Source organism: Saccoglossus kowalevskii, chromosome 8, assembly GCF_978046115.1.
Source record: "Saccoglossus kowalevskii chromosome 8, keSacKowa6.1, whole genome shotgun sequence".
Classification (NCBI taxonomy): domain Eukaryota; kingdom Metazoa; phylum Hemichordata; class Enteropneusta; family Harrimaniidae; genus Saccoglossus; species Saccoglossus kowalevskii.
In genome coordinates this window covers 30,588,239-30,608,354 of record NC_140648.1, presented here as the reverse complement: position 1 = coordinate 30,608,354, position 20,116 = coordinate 30,588,239, and the positions used below count along the sequence as shown (strand labels likewise).

Below are 20,116 nucleotides of genomic sequence, written 5' to 3'. Positions count from 1 at the left end.
GGTCAGTTAACTTTTGACCATTGTCAATAACCAGCAATTACTGGTCAGTTAACTATTGACCATTATCAATAACCAGCAATTACTGGTCAGTTAACTATTGACCATTGTCAGTTAACCTTTGACGATTGTCAATAACCAGCAAATACTGGTCAGTTAACTATTGACCACTGTCAATAACCAGCAATTACTGGTCAGTTAACTATTGACCATTGTCAATAACCAGCAATTACTAGTCAGTTAACCTTTGACCACTGTCAATAACCAGCAATTACTGGTCAGTTAACTATTGACCATTATCAATAACCAGCAATTACTGGTCAGTTAACTATTGACCATTGTCAATAACCAGCAATTACTGGTCAGTTAACTATTGACCATTGTCAATAACAAGCAATTACTGGTCAGTTAACTTTTGACCATTGTCAATAACCAGAAATTACTGGTCAGTTAACTATTGACCATTATCAATAACCAGCAATTACTGGTCAGTTAACTTTTGACCATTGTCAATAACCAGCAATTACTGGTCAGTTAACTATTGACCATTATCAATAACCAGCAATTACTGGTCAGTTAACTATTGACCATTGTCAGTTAACCTTTGACGATTGTCAATAACCAGCAATTACTGGTCAGTTAACCTTTGACGATTGTCAATAACCAGCAATTACTGGTCAGTTAACCTTTGACTATTGTCAATAACCAGCAATTACTGGTCAGTTAACCCTTGACCATTGTCAATAACCAGCAATTACTGGTCAGTTGACTATTGACCATTATCAATAACCAGCAATTACTGGTCAGTTAACTATTAACCATTGTCAATAACCAGCAATTACTGGTCAGTTAACTATTAACCATTGTCAATAACCAGCAATTACTGGTCAGTTAACTATTGGCCATTGTCAATAACTTGCAACCAATGGTCAGTTAACCAGCAATTGTTAGTCTGTCAACCCTTTACCAATGTTAGTAACCAGCAATTACTGGTCAGTTAACCTTTGACCATTGTTAATAACCGGCAATTATTAGTCAGTTAACATTTGATCATTGTCAATAAACCAGCAATTACTGGTCAATAACTTCAAAACATGTGAAAATACATTAGCAACTGACCAATAATGCATACACCAGTCAGTATGTCCGTCTGTCCGTCCGTATCTCAAAATACATTACATATGTATTGTACATGCTCACTCACATGTCTGCTATAGTGAGGGCTTTACAAAGCTAACCCATGTAAGTGCTATATTTATAACAAGGTTTTATTGTGTGTGTCATTATGGTGATGTCTTAACATTGAAACTAAAGAGTGTACCAGTTTGTGTCAGTATAGTACCATGTCTTTACAATGGAAATAAAGATTTACAAGTTTGTGTCAGTATAGTACCATGTCTATACATAAGGACTTGGCATTTATCAGTATGCGTCCACATAGTACTACATGTATGTTGTGAAATGAAATGATACCAGTATTTTAAAACACTAAAAAATAAATGCGGCTATGGACAGTTTCCAGTTTAACCGAGATTAAGGATTTTAACAACTACTTAAGAATAGTTTAACAAGAGTGGATAATGAAATAATGTAGCAAGTATTACTATAAATTGAAATCTGCTTTTTGTTATGCATTCAAGAGCTGTCACAATCTACTAAAGTATCACATCAGAGTTAATAATAGCATGAGTAAATATATAAGTTCATACATTCACCAAATAAGGTAATCATAAAAAATACATACATTCACCAAATAAGGCAAAATAAAGTACAAATATTGACAAAATACAGTCAATATACATACATAGCAAACAAGGTGAATATAGATGTATATCCATATAACCAAATATGGTAAAAATAAAGATACATATTTTTACCAAATAAGGAAAATATAAATTTAAATTTACCAAATAAGGTAAATAAAGGTGCATACATTTACCAAATAAGGTAAATATAAAGATATGTTAATTTACCAAATAAGGTAAATAAAAAGGTATATAAATTTACCAAATAAGGTAAATATAAAAGTATGTAAATTTACCAAATAAGGTAAATATAAAGATATGTACATATACCAAATAAGGTAAAAATACATGTATAATATACATTTACCAACTGAGGTAAAGAAAAATATTAATAAAGATATAAGAGAATTTCACAATCCCCCAAATAGCGAGAGTACAAGTTCATACATTTACCAAATAAGGTAGTTTCCCTTTCTATTATATTGGTTGATTACTTTTGTATTGGAACAGAAAAATTAGCAGCAATCTTGCATTTTGGATAGCCTTTTCTTGACCGTGGTCTAGAAATATTTGTTGCATTGCTGTATAGTGAACTTCGGTCATCTTCATCCGAAGGTTGCACAGGAGTGTTGTCACGGTGATGAAGCCCATATATTTTACCATCATTTGCATCAAGCCAGTGTTGATCAAGAGAACTTGGTCTATCTTTTGTGGACCCCATCATATAATCTGATAAACATAAAAACAGTACAGTTAGAAGAGTTGAATTGACTATTGAAGATAAAACATTAATATGAATCTATTATTCAGGACTTGAGAAAAAAGTTCTGCAAAAACTCAATTGTCCATTAGTGCCATGGCCACTCCTAATTTTACTTTTAAAAAATTATTTATTTGACTACACTATTGACATTTTGGAAGATTATATACTAAACCCTTTTTAAGGTAGCGAGAAGGGAAATTTTCACTTTTTTCTTGATTTTTCAAAAATTGATAAAACGGTTACTTTAGACCTTGATACATCATCCCAGGTTTACAAAAGATCGAAATTGCGAAATAACGTTGCTCAAATTAGTGTTTTAAAACACTAGCAGAAAAGACTACAACTGCCGTTTCGTGGATATTTGAATAGTGTTTATCTTTGGAAGGAATTAAATGATAACATCTTATCTGTATACTCTGTTGTTGACGATTCTGATATAACGGGTGATAAGCTTCCAGTTGCAAACAATGCGTGTTTATCTAACGTTCATTGTCAGCATTATTGTCAGTCGAGACTTCGTCGGAGAAACATGGTCATACAGTACTCATTTCGCCCAACCTTCCGCTTTTACATCGACCGCTTATCGCTTAATTTCCGACCACGCGGTCTTGTCCGACCGGAAACCGACCGCATTTTCATCGCGTTTTTTTTTTTTCGCTCGCTCGCTCATTGAAAACATTGACCGCTCGCCCAAACACTGAAAACTGGCACATGGGTGGTCGAAATGGTGGTTTTGATTGTAAAGTGTGAACATACAACTAGTATTAACTATTATTACATTCTGAACAATTAAGTCACGATCATTGAATGAGCTCGGTCTATACCGTATACGTACCGCAAAAGTGTTCCCACAAAAAATATTTTCGACTAAAAACGGCCACATGCCCTGAAAAAAATCGAACAGAGCTTGACATGTATGAATAATTTATTGGGCTTAAAAGAAAAACGTGTCAAATTTAGTTATAGCCATAACTATTTGGTGGCCAGTCGATGAACAATTCGAAACTCAGGATTCATATGGAAGTCCTTCAAGGCTGAAAATCATCGACCCTACTCTGGTTTACTTTATTTCACAACTTGCAGAGAAAACTGATTCGCATGAACTCTAATGTATCTTAGCCTAGTATTTTCTTTTTGAACTAAGGTCAAATTCCATCAGTTTGTCAAAATATATGTTTTTCAGCGAATAATTTTGAAGCGTGTCACAGCACAAAAAACTATGTGAATCGACGCCGGCGATTGGATTGTACGACGACCCTTCAATTAGCGTCAAATATGCTTTGTTACAACATCATTGATTGGCTGAGAGTCACCTGATCGGAACACGACCTGGGTCACAGAACCATATTTGTCCGTATTATCAACAGGACTTTGCAAAATAACCACACCCACATTTTCAATCTTTTTTAGCGCGGAAGTTGCCAACAAATGTAAAAAAAATCGTGGATTTCATGGATTCGAATAAAATAAAGCAAGCGATTGATAAGGATGATTATTAATATTTTCCCCGATGCTCTTCGAATTTTTATTTTTTTTATTTCAAGGTAAGAATTGGCTAGTTGAAGTTGCATCGTCTTCAATGCGGTTGTTTCACCGCGAACAACTCTAGCTCTGTTTTGGGCATGGTTTAGTTTTGCGATGTAAAATAAAATATATATTAAAATAATAATACTTGATTAATTATTTGGGGTTTCAGCCCACAAATTACGGACATGATCTCCATGAATTACGGTCAATGTTTGTCTTCTCTCGGCTGATTGTCACGGTGTTGATCGACGCCCTTCCTAAACTCAGTATGGAGAAACCAACGGGGATCGACATTCCAAACAAACAATCGAAATTATCAACGAAAGACGAGATTTTTCTAGATATTTACAAACATACTGTCATGACAAACATATGTAAAATTAACAAATACACAAAGAGGTGTAATATTAGGTTTTATTTTAGGCTTAGAAATATTTTCTTTCACTCAGTCCATGCATGTAACTGCCATTTAGCTTTACGGTCCTTCAGCATCGGGGGAAAACAACAATAATTATACAAAACACATTGCGAAGACTCAACAATCAGAAAAGAAACCCCAGACAACCATGTTGTACTTGTGTTGAAATACATTTTGTATTTCACGTCAGAATATTGTTTAAAATAAAATATTCAGTCCAAGCCAAATCGAGGTCAAAGGGTCAGGTTGCGTGCATATAATTATATATAGTTAAAACAAAACGTATTTGAACTTTTGTCAGCTGTTCAACATCTATAAAAAACAGAAAGACAATTATAAGACAATGTGAACCTCAGAAATTATTCTGTTAGTCCGAATTTTAAATGCGCGCGAGCGAGCAGGTGGGCGGTGATATTTCGGGGTTTGCGCGGTCGAAAATAAAGCGGAAATTGTCCGGTCGAATTCAACAAGCGGTCGCAAAAGCGAGAGAAAAAGGTGATTGGAAAGCGGAAGCGGGCGGTTGTGCGAAAGGAGTACTGTAACTTTGCACAACTTTCTTTTAAATCGTTTTATTTTCCAAGTCAATATTCTATTTTACTAATACATTTTTTTCTAACGCAATGGCGAAGAAAAGAAAGAAAGCGTTGACAGACGAGGCAAAGAAAAATCTGCCACTCAGTGTCGCACTCTGACACAGCAATTGTTTTTCAAACATCGGCCATTTTGTTTCACCATGAAAACCGTTTTATTAGATGTCTTATCAGAGACACTTGAAGAATTAGCTTGTTTGTAAACTGTCAGCGTGTACAGTGGGACAGTAATGTTTGTCAGAGGATTATCCCTCCTTGTTCGTTTGCATAACAATGGAAAACCCGAACGTTCCTGGAGTACGGACTCAAATGCCAGCAGTTTTCTTCATTTTTCACGCTCGAGCTTGAAATTATTCCATATCTGACACTCTTTATGAGTTCTATGATATCAGTGGTTAATATGTTTGGCCATTTTTAGTGTGTATTTATAATAATGCAGCAAATCTACAGTGTTTTATTAACCAAAACTGTTTTTCGCGTTTTTCTCGAGTTGAAGTTTTGATCGAGTACGACTCATCGGGACCGCCGCCAAATCAAGTGCGCTCGGACTAGGACATTCAAATTCGCAGTTATCGTTCAAAAGATAATGATGGTGCGAAATATGTCTGGGTTTTTAAAGAAAATGCTTTGTCACAGAATAATAGTCTGTTAAAGGTGTTAAGTATGAAATAATTTGGGGACAAAAAAACAAACCTGCATAGAAATCAGAATAATAGGTCTTTTGATTATCGGAGACGCATTTCAATGGACTTGATTACGGACAATGCATGACGTAAATTTCACCAGGAAATTCCGCAGTGTGCTCTCGCAATCGCGGACTTAGTCATTTTTACAAGGTTCGCCATTTTTGATGTCACGTGATAATTATGTAAACAATGTCTGTCCAGTTTGTGCGAACTTGCACCTCTATACTTAGTCTTTTGATAAATATAACCTAAATTACTGTTCTGAACGAGACAACAGACAGAGAATGTTTTATTTAAAAACGTCACAAAACCTTCTCGCTACCTTAAAACAGTTTGAATGAACGAAACAATTCTCACATAGACCCATTTTGTAGTGGCCCTCTATTGTTTCATTTTTTTCTGATTTCCTGGAAGATGTTATCACAACATTATACCATTACTTTAATTATAAGATTTCAGAGACAGCACAACTTTTACAATGACTTTGACAGCTGGGAAAAATTGACTTGCTGAATAAATAATCATTGGTTTGAAAAGGAGGAAAAATTGACACATGCAATTTATTGTATGTGTCAAGATAATTGTGAAAGTCTAAACAAATTCCATCATCTTTTCATTCTTTAATTTTCTCAGCTTCTTAAAGAATAGACCAGGAATATACAAATCAATTACAATTTATTAGCACAATTTCCCTCATATCTCATGCTTGACCAAGTTGTACAGAACTTACTACTAACATGACCAATGTATGACTATTGTCCTCAGTACCCATTTGAGCATTTAAACAGAATGCAGAATACAGAATGGAGAATGGAGAATAGAGAATAGAGAATAGAGAATAGAGAATAGAGCAGGGAGTGATCACCTAGTGTAGGTTGTAGTTTGGTAAGGTAGAATAGAGCAGCAAGTGATCACCTAGTGTGGGTTGTAGTTTGGTAAGGCAGAATAGAGCAGGGAGTGATCACCTAGTGTGGGTTGTAGTTTGGTAAGGTAGAATAGCGCAGCGAGTGATCACCTAGTGTGGGTTGTAGTTTGGTAAGGCAGAATAGAGCACGGAGTGATCACCTAGTGTGGGTTGTAGTTTGGTAAGGTAGAATAGCGCAGCGAGTGATCACCTAGTGTGGGTTGTAGTTTGGTAAGGTAGAATAGAGCAGTGAGTGATCACCTAGTGTAGGTTGTAGTTTGGTAAGGCAGAATAGAGCAGTGAGTGATCACCTAGTGTGGGTTGTAGTTTGGTAAGGCAGAATAGAGCAGGGAGTGGTCACCTAGTGTGGGTTGTAGTTTGGCATGGCAGAATGGAGCAGGGAGTGATCACCTTGTGTGGGTTGTAGTTTGGTAAGGCAGAATGGAGCAGGGAGTGATCACCTCGTGTGGGTTGTAGTTTAGTAAGGCAGAATAGAGCAGGGAGTGGTCACCTAGTGTGGGTTGTAGTTTGGCATGGCAGAATGGAGCAGGGAGTGATCACCTCGTGTGGGTTGTAGTTTGGTAAGACAGAATGGAGCAGCGAGTGATCACTTAGTGTAGGTTGTAGTTTGGTGAGGCAGAATAGAAGAAGGAGTGTAGTTCAGTGGGTGAAGCAATAAAAGGGCGAGATTTATCACAGGAGCCAAACACAAAATTTAGGCTGCAGCTCAGTGAGGCAGACAAAAACAAAAATGTCACCAAAAAAGGGTTATTTTGATGAAAGATAATGCTCACCTATGTTTGATGGTAGAGGTGGTGGTGATTCAAAGGAGATCAGATCTTTATGTATATATTCTGGTATTAATGCTGGTGATGGCAATCCAGAAGGAGCAAAACCATGACATAATAAATCTTCAGGCGATTTCATATCCAGCAGTTCTACAAGATTAAACATAGAAAAACTTCAAAGTCTCATTTTCTGAACAAAATTGAAGCATTTCAAGAAATACACATAAGGTGCCAAAGATCAACATATACATACCAATTGGAAACTGAAAGTTTAGCCTTTTCACCACTAGAATTTTTATGCAATTTTTTCATATATTCTCCGATATTTCAGAAAATGAACCATAATTTGGAGCCAACAGACCAAATTTTATTCAATTTTCAGTTTTACTCAAAAAATTCAGCTAATCTTCTGAAGTAAAGTGCAAACTATAAACAGGACTATATGTGAATTTGTGATGAAAAGAAGGATCGAGTGGTTATACATGATGTGAATTAAATTGTGTTGAATAAAATTTGTGAAGCAAAATGAATTTAAAGCTCAGCAAAGACATGTTAGACAGGTCAAGTGATACACACCATTCCATTGAACGTACATACGCGAGACACACAAGAACAATTGTTTTTACCTGTATTGTTACTTGCAGAAATATTTTGACCCTTTTCCGGACTGCCTTCCTTTACTGGAAATTAAACAAAATGAGTTGACAGTGTCACAAATTGTTCCAATAGAACACAGTCTTGAAAAGCAGCAATTTTATAGAATCCAATGGTAAAACAATTACGGGTTGAATTTCAGTCAAATAATATATCAAACAAGACATTGACATAGTTGATTTTTATTGGATTGATTTAACATTTGAGGACATGAAATTATGTCTTGTCTCTGTAACAACTATAAAAAAAAAATTTTTTTAGGCAAGTCTGAGAAATGGTTGACATGGCCTGCTGAAAACCTCTTGACATACCAGAATTAATGGGAAAGAAAGGGTGTTAGTCTACAATTTGTTGAGACATAAAAATCCAATATGGCTACCAGTTAACTTTGAATCAAATCACAAAATAAACTGACATGCATTAGTAAGCCACACCTGAGAAATGAAAAATACCATGTTTGAAATGGTCATAGGTCCACTCTACTGTATTCCACTCGTTGTTAAAATGCCATGACTACATACCTGATTTCACTTTTACTGGCACAACTGGTTCTTTAAATACTCTGGCATTTTTTTTATTTTCACGACAATTTACCTCATCTGGAACTGGAAGCAAAGAACATTTAGAAATAAGAATATTTAGAAATAAAAACAATTGAGATACCGGTAGGTGGTTATTAACACCAAATACTCATAATGAACGGCCATTTTATGTCTAGATTACATTTGTACATTGCATTTTATTACCATGTATGTACATGAGGTATCATAGCCAGTCAATACTTCACCATTTCACCATGGCAGATCCTGTTCAATCATTATTTATTTTAATGTGTGTCCTCTCTGGCAATTTGACATCCCACTATTTTGCATTACAACATTGCCATAAGCTACACTAAATCTGATTGGGCGCAAGTTTTACCATAAGATCTCGGTATACATAACCTATAGGTAGAATTGTGCATGGGTTTGTGGGGGAGTATGTTTACATCAAGTATCAAAAACAAAGCTACCATATTTCTTTGGTCAAAATAACTAATATTCTAATGGTTCAACAACAAATGTGATTTTTGGTTTATATGCAATTCTATTGGAGATGCACTTCTGATAGAGCAAATACAGTATTCAGACAATGGTACCAGGGTGTAAACAATATCATTTAAATAGACAACTGTTTGGTTGCTATGAAATTCGTTTTTTTTTTTTTTATAATATCACAAAGATCAAAAGATTGACGCTTTCAATAGCACCCCTTTACAACTCATAAGCATTTTATTAATAAATGGCACGACTTATACGTATTATGTATTGAATACCAGGATTCTCCCTAGGCCATTATAGAGTTAGGGATTCCCTAACTCTTTATTCGGATAAACAATACAATAGTGAACGTAACAATTAATACAATAGGGAATTAACATATTATATTGTTATGCAAATTAGCTGATACTTTGTGCTATTTTCCTGGGGGGACATTAAATACATTTGTGAAAAAATAATGAATTTAAAGGTTACCTTCATCTTCTATGATGACATCTCCACCATCTTTACCTCCTTCTACATACGACTTGGTTCTTTTAAAACTACGCCCTATAAACAATGGCAGGTATGGATAATATTATTGAGTTGAATAACAGTCTGCTAATGCAAAGATTAGTATCCCATAATGCAATGGTACAATTGCAAAGATATGACATTGGTATGTGATAATCAAGTCCGTATACAGAGATAGTATGAAGTACAATTATTCAGTTTTGAAGCATTGTAACAAATAATATGGAATCTTTTATGACAGACCCTTTTTATTTACTAAATATAATTAGACACAAAGCCAAGTAAAACAAATTAGGTGTTTGCACTAATGGGCTGAATAATACTCAGTAGGGTTTTTGTTTATTTTCCCCAGAATATAAACTGCATGGCAATACGACTGCAATGCTTTGTTTTTCTGCTACACTGGTCTAACATCATCACAGTCTTCATCCTGACTGCCACAGGGTTTGAGTTAGTATAAGTCAGTGTTTCCACTGATTGAACACACACACACACACACACACACACACACACACATGTAGAAGATACAGTGTAGTTGCTAACCTTTCAGATCCGAGTTAAGAGTGACTGTTTTCCCAGGTCCTCTTCCTGTTATTGACAAGACTTGTGGAACTAAAGCCAACAATGCACTCAAATTGCCACACCCATACTGACTTGGCTGGAGCATGTTACCAAACATTTGAAGATATGCCTCAGCAAATTTCATAAATGCAATTGCACCATGGTGTTTCCGTAGTAACAGTCTGGCCTTCCTTGCAAACTGATGTAGAGGGATTAGTTCAACATAGCTGTCTTCTGTCCATTCATTCCTCACCTGAAATACATGCAATATAATATACTGTAAACAGTTTCCTTGGAGTTGCTATCAATATTTGGAATTTGGTATTTTTTGTGTTAGTGGCTGTGATTCACTGTTTTAAAGATCCAAACTGAAATGTTCCTTGTTATAAAAATTCGCAAAAAACAACAACAACAAGCAGCCTCTCGGCTGAGATAGCCCCGCTGTTAGCAATGCACATTTCAATTAAAGAACAGAAGATATCATTAGAAAATGAACAATATGCTTAGTATCAATGCAATGGGACTTGCTGTTTTCAACAAGAATTCAAAAATATCATTTTTGACCATAAATGATTGTGGTTTTTAACAAGAAGAAAATATCACTTTTTACCAATAATGACAAAAACAATCATCAAAATTAGAGAATTGAAGATATCATCATGAAATGAACAAATCTGAAAGAAGTCCACATGTAGTACCTATATATGTAATATCAAAGCAATTGGACTTGCGGTTTTTAACAAGAAGTCGAAAATATCACTTTTTACCAAAAATGACAAAAATATTCACCAAAATTAGAATTAAAGATATCATCATGAAATGAACAAATCTGAAAGAAGTCCACATGTAGTACCTATATATGTAATATCAAAGCAATTGGACTTGCGGATTTAAACAAGAAGTTGAAAATATCACTTTTTACCAAAAATGACAAAAATATTCACCAAAATTAGAGAATTGAAGATATCATCATGAAATGAACAAATCAGAGAGGTCTACCCAAGGTACATATACACCAAGTATCAAAGCATTCAGGCTTGTAGTTTTCAAGAAGAAGTCGAAAAAGTAAAACATTGACACGGACGACGACGACAACGATGGCGCCGGACGACGGCGCCGGACAATCACTCATATGATAAGCTCCGCTCGACAAAGTCGACAGCAGAGCTAAAAAAAGAGTCTCTTACTGTATACAGTATTTTAAAGATTATAGACTGGCGAACATACATTTCACATGAATTTATTGTACTGTAAAGCCAAGACTAAACATTAACAGTTTATGGTTAATTTGTTCACAAAAATCCATGAGTGAGTGCTATAAAAATCCATTTTATTAATTTTACATGTACCTTTAACGAACATGTAACTAGAAACATAATTGTTTTTTTTTTCGAGGACGAAAAAAAAAGATTTTCACATAAATTTTTAATGACACAAGTAAATAATTGTCTATTGAGCTATCAGACATTGTATGTTTGAGGGATGCAATTTATGGTTTACACTGAGGAGAAAACTTTAATTTACACTTACTTTACAGATATGAGACACTGCCTTCAGTAAATCAGTAATTTTACTGAATCCATATTCTATTGGTGTAATTCTATGAGACCACATAAGAAAGTATGCATGGGCAAACTCGTCAACTGAAAGACGGCCATTGTCTTGTTCCATCAGGAGTACCAAGGTTTGATGTGCAAACTCTTGAAGACATGTTCTGTCTATTAAACATATTGTTGCATTTGAACCATGACCAATCACCTGAATAATGAAAAAGGTGTCATTAATAAATTTAACAGTACAGATAGGCCAGCCATGCACACAATTTTACCTAGGGCGAGTGCAAAGTATATAACTGGTAAGACAAGGAACATTGTGCATAATCTGTCGTCAAAAGCTTATATGGTCTGTAAAAAAAAAACGAAAACTTTTTGCTGTAGGTACTGCTTGTTTATTTAAAAGTAATTCAACAGTTCTTTGAAATCTGATACCCTATTGCACTTAGTTGGCAATTCATTTAACAGTAAATTATACTTTTTTTTGAGTAAGAATATATTGACAGTAATATTATAGAAAAGATCATAGAATGATTTCCAAGATAGAGTATGCAAGTGGTGTGGTATATCTTGAATAAAGTGAGATTGCACAATTATCATAAAATCACCAGACAAACCCACATTTTTAGATAAACCTTTGGAAGATCAGCCACTCCCACCTGATGTGTCATTAGCTGATACTGATAAAAGAGTACTAGGTTTAGGGTGATTTCTCACATATACTAGTACACCAGTGGACATAGAGCTCTTGGGGGCTGAACCCTCAAGTGTATGACAATTATGTCATAATAGTATTGGTAGTATAAACTGATAGTTACTTTTGTTATTTGAGCTAAGAGTAAAGTAATATTAAACCAACAAACCTGCACAATGCATGGAAATTTGTTCATCAACTGAGTGACAGAGGTTACATTGAAATCATCCAAGCAGAGTGGGTGACCATATTGTTTAGCATAGATCAATAAAGACTCATCTAAAAGCAGGCTTTGTGCTCTATTTCTTCTCAATAGATAGATGAACTGCTTAGCAACCACTGAGAGCTGTTCTACATAAGTCAGACACACAATCTTCTCATCTCCATGTTCAAAAACCTAGAACACAACCACGGGAAAGTCAATGTCAAAATTTATACCATTCTTTGCCCCAATCCTCCAAATTTTTCCAAGCCTTTCATTGAATAGAATACACTTTTCCTCCAGCATCTACATTTACACATTTATAGACAGCTAGCTGTTTTATTGTTAAAAACAAATTACAAATATACTAGCAAGCAGACAAGGTAAATTTCTTACAATGAAATTTACTCCTAAAATAAAAGGTTTGAATCATAGATTTTTAGATCGATTAGTTGTGTTGTTAGTATATGCTGTAAGAGCTAGGCGGGTGATGGGTGCGGAAAAGCACCAAGTGGCTCATTATAATGCATACATGCATCAGACATGTATAAGATTGACTTTACTGTTCTGATTATTGTCCCATTGTTCCACACAAAATGTGTCTTGTTCAGGTAAAAGTACTAGCCACTGTTAGCCTGAGCTTACAATTTAACTGCAAAATTAGCCATTAATTCCAGACAATGTACTACGGTAGATGCATGATAGGTACCAGCTAAGATTATTAATGTAAAATCTGTATTAGAAGACAGTTTCTATTAAAATGTTACAATGCAACAGAGGGGATGCAGCTTCTATTAGAGCAAATACACAATGATGGAATTTTTGCTTCTCAATTGTTCAAAAAGAATGGGTGCGACTTCTATTAGAATACAGCTTCTAATGCAGTACTGGCAACTGGTAAAGCATATCCTGCCAGCTCCATGTACCTCTACACTGACTTGACAAGATAAGATAAGATAATCTTACAACTCAAGCAGTAAATTTACTGTCTGTGAATGGAATTATGTTTAGTAATCTACTCATTGAGTTGGCTTCAAGCACTAACTGCTCGCAGTGTGTTCCAACCAGTCATTGAATAATGAATAATTTGGTTGTAAGATTCCAAATCAGTACAGAAAATCAAAAAATCAAAGATTTGAATGACATACCTTAACAGTGTCATTAAGAGCTTCAAATAATTCAATCAACTTATTAAAGCCATAATCAGCTACTCTGCACTGCCGTCCAAAATGATGATGATAAGCAGGAATGAACCGTGAAAAAGCCATACGAAATCTTGGCTGGTGACGCAACATATCTATCACATCCTTTGCAAATTTTTTGGTCTTAATAATTTCTTCTGGAGTCTGATCTGTGAGAAAAAACAATGATTTTTGATAAATTAAGCTAAAGTGTGAAGATGATTGCATTCTGCTGACAGACTATCATCAAAACTAAAGTGATAGTTGCATGCAATGGACAAGAAAATTTTGTCACAGTGGTTTCTCATTCACACACATGCTGGGTTCAATGGTGGTAACAATTTCAGTGAATTTGACTGATATAGGTAAACAAGTTCATATATACTGAGCCAGTGCAACTTTACTCGATAACATCAAAAATTGACATATTATTACCTCTCCTGGGAATAGAAATTACCATCTCGTCACCATATCCAGATATCTGAAAATAAATTGCAAGTTATTAAATCTTCAAACGATACATAGTATAGTAACATAGAAACTATCCCAAAAATATATTCATTCAAACCATTTTTTATGCTCATTCACTAGCAGCTGGACGACAATCTAGGAATTAGTCGTGGTTTCATGCATAAAGCTTATTTATTTACTATTGCTTATTTCATTAACAGCTGATTACACTAAATTCACAATCTATGCAACATAAATTCAGCAAAATTCAACCTAGGAAATATACATCAATGTTATCAGATATCACATACCATGACTGTGTTCTCAGCAAGTTCATTCAATAAATCTTGTAATTCACAGACACCATAGTCAGTTACATGCCAGTCTCTGGCAAAACATCGTTGATAAGCGACAGGAAATTCTGCCATACACACCTGGTAAAAACAAAATGGAAATTATTCAAAACATAGCAAAACAATGGTAAAGCTTTCTATGATCAAATTCTTATTAACACTATGAAAATTGATATATCAAATGGTTCAAGAAGGATCATATATTGAGGACATGAAGCTAGTCTGCACTTGACAAATAGAAAGTTGTGGTGTCCAAGTAATCACCAAAATCAAACAAAATTTTTATGATCACTCAAGACCATGTTTGCAGAACATGACTTCTAGATTCTATTTCTATCGTATTTATCCGGGTATAAGCCCAGGGTCCTGAACATGGAAAATTGCCAAAAATTAGAGGTGGGCATTTGCCGGGAGATCCCCGGCAAAAAAAAACGAAAGTTGACAACACGCAGATCGAACTGCGGCAGGGAATAGAACGGCAAATACAAACATGAAACGGAAATAAATGAACAATATGCAACACTAGAAGTAAAACAAAAATAATGTATTGCTTATAATGTGACAAATAAACCAGAAATAATAAAAATCGACACTGAGGAATCATTTGAATTAGGATTTTCCCGCCGACAAACACGCCCAATACGCATGAACTAAAATGAATTAAAATGTCTGGGGTTAAACTGCGTAAAATGATTTCGGGTTTCGACAAATTACGAATCAACCGTCATACAAGATCAATAATAATTTACAAATTTACACAGTAAAAATTATAAAAATTCATAGCTGTTTGAAAAAACTTCTCAGATCTTTATTTGTACGTTCATTGCCATCTTCGTCAAACTCAAAACCCTCAAATGTCCAAGTCGGCGTCACTGTAGCCGTCGAACAAAATCCCTACAACTTATTCCTGAAGTTCGTTGATATCGTCCCACACAATTTGGACTTAGCATTTTTAATCCACAGATTTCGCAGTCTGTAAGCTTGGCACTTTTCATTCATGTCTAATCATAATAAAGAGACAAGAAAAAAATAGGGTCGCTCTGCTGCAATGGCACACGATGCCTTTGTTTACAGTCTAGCAATCATCTTTGACCTCTATGCATCTGCTTTACTGATTGGCTAAGAATGACATCACTACTAGTATTTCATCATAAAGGTCAAATCGTGACAATAGCGGTGATAAAAGATGGTAAAAAAATTGGCAGTCTTCGGCGTGACATTGCAAAATTGCTGGCCCTAGTTATGGATTCGCAAGCTGCTACACAATATTTATAAAGCCAAAATAACGTGATTTCAACCATTCTCCCAGGTACGGGTTGCTACAATATTGCAACATTGTTTTCATTGTTGACGACGCTAAAGCCGAACGAATGCAACACTTGCTTAGCGGCTCTCCTTATACGATTTGCTTGAATCGCTTCTAAGGAAGCACAAACCAAACGGCCGACAGGGCCACGACATATTTCAACAAGCAGCCTCTCGGCTGAGATAGCTATGCTGTTAGCAATGCACATTTCAATTAAAGAACAGAAGATATATTAGAAAATGAACAATATGCATAGTATCAATGCAATGGGACTTGCTGTTTTAAACAAGAATTCAAAAATATCATTTTTCACCATAAATGATTGTGGTTTTTAACAAGAAGTCGAAAATATCACTTTTTACCAAAAATGACAAAAATATTCACCAAATTTAGAGAATTGAAGATATCATTACAAAATGAACAAATCTGAGAGAGATCCACATGTAGTACCTATATATGTAATATCAAAGCAATTGGACTTAAAAGAGAACTACCGTTTCTGCTTTAACATTTATTTTTATAGACTTGTTGACTGTTATGATTCTGAAAAAAAACAGCGGTGAACGCTCTGCCCTGAAGGCAAAAAGCTGTCACAGCTATTTTGCGTTCACCCCTTGTTTTACGCAACTAACAATTTTTATAAATAAATAATTTTTTGTTTTTATATGTAGAAAACGACCCCCTGGGCGTGTGCCCGGATATGACCTCAACTTCTTTATTGTGTCAAAAGTAGGGGGTGGGCGTTTGTCCAGGCATGGGCTCTTACCAGGATAAGTACGGTATTTCTATTTTTAGTTGATATGAAATTCTAATTTCACATTTCTTTCACACTACTGTTTTTACTTACATGCTTGGAACATGTGAATAGACTGAGCAACATGTGAACAGACTGAGCTACATGCTTGTAACATGTGAACAGACTGAGCTATGTGTTTGTAACATGTGAACAGACTGAGCTATGTGTTTGTAACATGTGAACAGACTGAGCTACATGTTTGTAACATGTGAACAGACTGAGCTACATGTTTGTAACATGTGAACAGACTGAGCTATGTGTTTGTAACATGTGAACAGACTGAGCTACATGTTTGTAACATGTGAACAGACTGAGCTACATGTTTGTAACATGTGAACAGACTGAGCTACATGCTTGTAACATGTGAACAGACTGAGCTACATGCTTGTAACATGTGAACAGACTGAGCTACATGTTTGTAACATGTGAACAGACTGAGCTATGTGTTTGTAACATGTGAACAGACTGAGCTACATGTTTGTAACATGTGAACAGACTGAGCTACATGTTTGTAACATGTGAACAGACTGAGCTACATGTTTGTAACATGTGAACAGACTGAGCTACATGTTTGTAACATGTGAACAGACTGAGCTATGTGTTTGTAACATGTGAACAGACTGAGCTATGTGTTTGTAACATGTGAACAGACTGAGCTACATGTTTGTAACATGTGAACAGACTGAGCTATGTGTTTGTAACATGTGAACAGACTGAGCTACATGTTTGTAACATGTGAACAGACTGAGCTATGTGTTTGTAACATGTGAACAGACTGAGCTACATGCTTGTAACATGTGAACAGACTGAGCTACATGTTTGTAACATGTGAACAGACTGAGCTATGTGTTTGTAACATGTGAACAGACTGAGCTACATGTTTGTAACATGTGAACAGACTGAGCTACATGTTTGTAACATGTGAACAGACTGAGCTACATGTTTGTAACATGTGAACAGACTGAGCTACATGTTTGTAACATGTGAACAGACTGAGCTACATGTTTGTAACATGTGAACAGACTGAGCTACAGTACATTATTCAGAACAAATAACTCACCAGTTTACTTGCTTGGGATTTCAAGACTTTGAGAAGATCCTGAGTAAAACGCTTTACTTGAGATCTGTGGGTCAGAGTTAACGTTTTGGCGCAATACACCCCCATTACCTGCAATGGTAAAATAAATATTGCAATTTTTGATGGACCGTGGAGGTAATCCAACAACAGGGAAATAAACAAAAATACCAGCACCTTATCACACATTATGTAGACAAACAAATAAACTTTGCCATGAATGGCTACTCTTTGATGGCTGTTACTATCTGACATTCGGAAGTGAAAAACTACATTGTTCTGTCAGGCCTGTGTTGGGTTTGGAGCACCGCGGAGGGCACAAATCGCGCGACTTGTCAGGCTATACATTACATAATTAGGCCATAATTAGGCCATAATTAGGCCATAATTAGGCCATAATTAGGCCATAATTAGGCCATAATTAGGCAGTATTTTGCAGTATATCTGCATCCTATATTATTAGGAAATGTAAATTCCAAATATGGAAAGATTATGTAGTATTTCCAGGATGGCATACATACTTTGCAGTATTTTTTTGCTTGTAGCACAGTTGCTTGTAACATAAAAATAAATCAACTCATCAGACAGCGGGATATTGTTGGGCCTCGTGTACATGTGTATATACAATTTCTTAAAATAAAATTTTTATTTATTTTTATGTTACAAGCAACTGTGCTTGTAGTAATAATTTAATGAGATGACTGGGCAAAATAGCAACAAAAAATCTATTGGCACTGTGTGAACGTTTGCGTTCGAGGGACAAAATTATATTTCTGTCATCTAATAGCAATTCAAATGTAAACAAAAGAAAAACAAAAGAAAGCAATGTCAATAGTCTTGAGTGTGTTGAAGTTGGCGACAGTTAACCACAAACGAGAGAAAATTTCAAGAGTAAATTGCATTCAATTTGTTTTCCGTGCTTGATGTACAATAGTCGAAATTATCTGTCAGTAAGATATATACATGTATGTTGTGCAAAAGTGTGTCACTCGTCAAATATATAGGATATACCTACCTGTATAATATGAGGTATAGCATCAAATAATTCAATGAGTTTAGTAAAACCATATTCAGCCACTCTACACTGCCTACCAAAGTGATGATGGTAAGCAGGAATGAATTTACTGAAAGACATTCGACAATGTGAACTGTTTTTCAGCAGTTCGACTACTTCTTTACTGAACTGGAATAACTGAGGTGTTAAGATTGGACTGGGACTTCTCAAAACACCACCTGAAGTAGAAAACAAACACAGTGAACATGCATTGATATTGGTGTGTTTATTTAAAGGGTGGTGGTAGTCATGCCATACATGTATATGCAAGATTTGGTGTTGATATGCAGTGATTTTTCCCATAATTCAATGCATTCTCAGTGACTTAACATGCATGTGCACTAAAAATAAGTCCTTCAATGTATTCCAATCTGTAATAACATGCATGTGCACTAAAAATAAGTCCTTCAATGTATTCCAATCTGTAATAACATGCATGTGCACTAAAAATAAGTCCTTCAATATATTCCAATCCGTAATAACATGCATGTGCACTACAAATAAGTCCTTCAATGCATTCCAATCTGTAATAACCTTGTTAGGGGCTGGGTGTACAAAAAGAACTCTTTCCATAATAATTTCAGCATTGATATGTGCAGTATTTTGAATGAAAGCATGAGCCTCAAACAATAATGAAGGCAGGAGATTGTTTTACCTGGTGCAGGAGTGGGTGGTCTACAATTATTTTGGGTCCAGCATACAGTCTTGAATCCTTGTCTACTTATAGCTACTCTAACACCCTGAATGCACGTCAGTAAGTGTTCCAATGGTACACCATTATTGTCATCCATTTTTAACAGTCTAAACTCAGTGGCATAACATATGGCAAAGCTGTAATGAAATGCATCAATACACGATGATATATGATGATCAAGAAGGATATCAATATTTTCAGCATTACAGTAATAATATTATTGTGATGTCAGCAATCCTATGTAAGCAACACAAATTGTTGGGAGGTCGTGTAATAATATACTTGTATGATATATAACAGGCAATATGTGGTAATCGTCCTGACTATACAAAATAGCCAGTCGTTTAAAGGCCCAATTCACTTGCCCCGGGCAAGTGTGAATTGGAGGTGTGGCTATGCTAATGAGTGTTGTTAATCACTTGCATAGCCTATGCCGCATCCCGTTTCAGCGGTCCAACATCATGTGACTTTGATTGGCAGTAGTTAATTATTCAAGATTAGTAGCGCGTCCCTTTCCCCGGTTCGTGTTTTTGACTTTTATTCACTAAAATCTCAACTCGTACACTATTTAT

General features: G+C 35.4%; 1 protein-coding gene across 1 annotated transcript in view; it reads right to left on the bottom strand.

The window, feature by feature from the left end:
• Positions 1-2,076: 2,076 nt before the first annotated feature.
• The window catches only part of LOC102801054 (meiosis regulator and mRNA stability factor 1-like), a 38,672-nt gene continuing 20,632 nt past the window's right edge, over positions 2,077-20,116 (bottom strand). Inside the window, exons 15-28 of the mRNA XM_085502484.1 lie at positions 19,506-19,681; positions 18,812-19,029; positions 17,782-17,889; positions 14,578-14,700; positions 14,252-14,297; positions 13,784-13,986; positions 12,603-12,830; positions 11,717-11,944; positions 10,169-10,439; positions 9,587-9,661; positions 8,594-8,677; positions 8,045-8,098; positions 7,425-7,568; positions 2,077-2,471 (exon numbers count right to left, since the gene is read on the bottom strand). Coding sequence (XP_085358610.1) covers positions 2,233-2,471; positions 7,425-7,568; positions 8,045-8,098; positions 8,594-8,677; positions 9,587-9,661; positions 10,169-10,439; positions 11,717-11,944; positions 12,603-12,830; positions 13,784-13,986; positions 14,252-14,297; positions 14,578-14,700; positions 17,782-17,889; positions 18,812-19,029; positions 19,506-19,681 — 2,197 coding nt within the window. The 3' untranslated portion in view covers positions 2,077-2,232. The remainder of the gene's footprint in view (positions 2,472-7,424; positions 7,569-8,044; positions 8,099-8,593; positions 8,678-9,586; positions 9,662-10,168; positions 10,440-11,716; positions 11,945-12,602; positions 12,831-13,783; positions 13,987-14,251; positions 14,298-14,577; positions 14,701-17,781; positions 17,890-18,811; positions 19,030-19,505; positions 19,682-20,116) is intronic.